This window comes from Salvelinus sp. IW2-2015, unplaced genomic scaffold (genome assembly GCF_002910315.2).
Source record: "Salvelinus sp. IW2-2015 unplaced genomic scaffold, ASM291031v2 Un_scaffold1117, whole genome shotgun sequence".
Lineage (NCBI taxonomy): Eukaryota > Metazoa > Chordata > Actinopteri > Salmoniformes > Salmonidae > Salvelinus > Salvelinus sp. IW2-2015.
Window position 1 is genome coordinate 107240 of NW_019942734.1, and position 2142 is coordinate 109381.

The window sequence follows — 2142 nt, forward strand, 5'->3', positions numbered from 1 at the left end:
CCCCCCCCCCTCCCTCAGTGAGGTGCGTGCCCTGTGCCACCACATAGCCACAGAGCCTGACCAGCTGAGTTTCCATAAAGGGGACGTACTGAGTGTCCTGAGTCGGGCTGACTCCGACTGGCTCCTCTGCTCCCTGGGGGCCCAGCGGGGCCTGGTGCCTTTCATCTACGTCACCCTGAGGGGTCTGGAGGACAGCCAGGCGCCCCAAGAGCCTCAGGGACCACACTGACCTGACCGACTCAACTAGGGTTCCAAAATTCAGGTTTTCCAGAAATCCCAGTAAGGAGGGAATAAGTAGGACATCTGTATATCCTCCGACCTAGGGATTTCGGGAAAGTTGCCGGAACTTTGCAACCCTAGACTGAACCCAGGGCCCAGAGGCCACAGTAGAGGAGGAGGGTGGAAGGTGGATAGGGGAAAGGATTCAGAGGGCCAAAGATGGATATACAGCATACTACAGCACAAGACGATGGATACTCATGGAGGAGAGACCTTGATATGACTGGTTTAAAGTGTAATTATTGTACTATGGAGAGGCGTATGAAACACACACACACACACACACACACACACACACACACACACACACACACACACACACACACACACACACACACACACGTAAACATGCATTAATGTACATATATGCACATGCAAGCATGCAGGCACAAATACGCTATGTATGCATGTCCACTAAACTCACACACACACCAAACTGCCTGGGGATCTTTTACAGAAAGGAGACAAGGCTAGCTACAGACTGCCTTGGCCCCATCATATACTGTATACTATCCCTAGTCGTGCTTTACTTTACCATGCTACAGAGCATACTCTATCTATCATTCATCTAGCTGTGCCACTCTTTGAATGCCAATGCTATGCTAATGCTAAATGCTAGTGCTAATGCCAGTGCTAATGCTAGTGCTAATGCTAGTGCTAATGCCAGTGCTAATGCTAGCGCTAATGCCAGTGCTAATGCTAGTGCTAATGCTAGTGCTAATGCCAGTGCTAATTGTTAATGGAAAATTTCAGAGACTGGTTAAAGGACTTGTCATCCAATGGATCCACACCAACATGCTATTCTCTGAGCTTCATTCACCCAGAGATCCCCTGCTTTGTAATAGGATGTAAGTAGGAAAAGTAGTTTTGTTATAAAACAGAAAATACAAACTTTCTTAGTGTGATATAGCTGTGGGTATGACAGCTGTGAGTTCTGACAGCTGTCGACAATGGACAACCGGTTTAAACTTGCTTCTTCATTACAAATGAACAACCGGTTTAAACTTGCTTCTTCATTACAAATGAACAACCGGTTTAAACTTGCTTCTTCAATACAAATGGACAACCGGTTTAAACTTGCTTCTTCAATACAAATGGACAACCGGTTTAAACTTGCTTCTGCATGCCAGATCTTCCAACGCTTGGATACGGATTTTACGTATCGGCTTACCACATCATCCGTATGTTATAGCAATCTGTCAGTCGATGAAATAGTCACGGACGTGGCACGCAACCATTGGTTGATGCATGCAATGTCTGAGCAGGGGAACACTACAATGATTACCAATGATGGACTGTCAAACCTGACTCTGATTGAACAAGCCCAAATAACATCCTCTGGCTCCTCCTTCACATCCTGTTGTTTTGAAGGATGGGATGAACTGACCTATCACTGCAAGTGTCAGGAAAGAAAAGGGCAGAGCCGGGCCTAGTGCATGTAACCTAGCAACAGACGGACAACGTTTTGTGTCTTTTTACAGTTTTCTTCACCCCTGTTCTGAACCCAAAACCCTAGCTCCTCCACCTACCCCGCCTCTCTACCCCTTAACCAATATGACTGCACAGCTTTAGGAGAAGCTGCAGTGCCACGATTACAGACAAAACCAAGTATTCAAGAGGCTATGTTAAGCTTTGAACTTGTGTCTTGTATATCTATCCATACATACTGTAAATGCATATACTTACACACGTTTATTTATTGACTAGATGATGTCATGTATTATTGTTGAGGGAAACCGTGTGAATGGAAAGGCAGTAGAGGTGGATAAAGAAGGAAGGATGTCCATGAAAGCAACGATTGACTTTGAGGTCTGTTTAGGTGTTTTGGTGTTCTTAACTGAATGTGTTGGTTGGAAGGCTGTA

The 2142-nt window shown here is 45.6% G+C and overlaps 1 protein-coding gene across 1 annotated transcript in view; it reads left to right on the top strand.

Moving 5' to 3' along the window:
• LOC112069777 (AP-4 complex accessory subunit RUSC2-like) overlaps positions 1-1384 on the top strand; it is a 25873-nt gene extending 24489 nt beyond the window's left edge. The window contains 1 exon segment of the mRNA XM_024137153.2: positions 19-1384. Coding sequence (XP_023992921.2) covers positions 19-229 — 211 coding nt within the window. The 3' untranslated portion in view covers positions 230-1384.
• Positions 1385-2142: the final 758 nt, after the last annotated feature.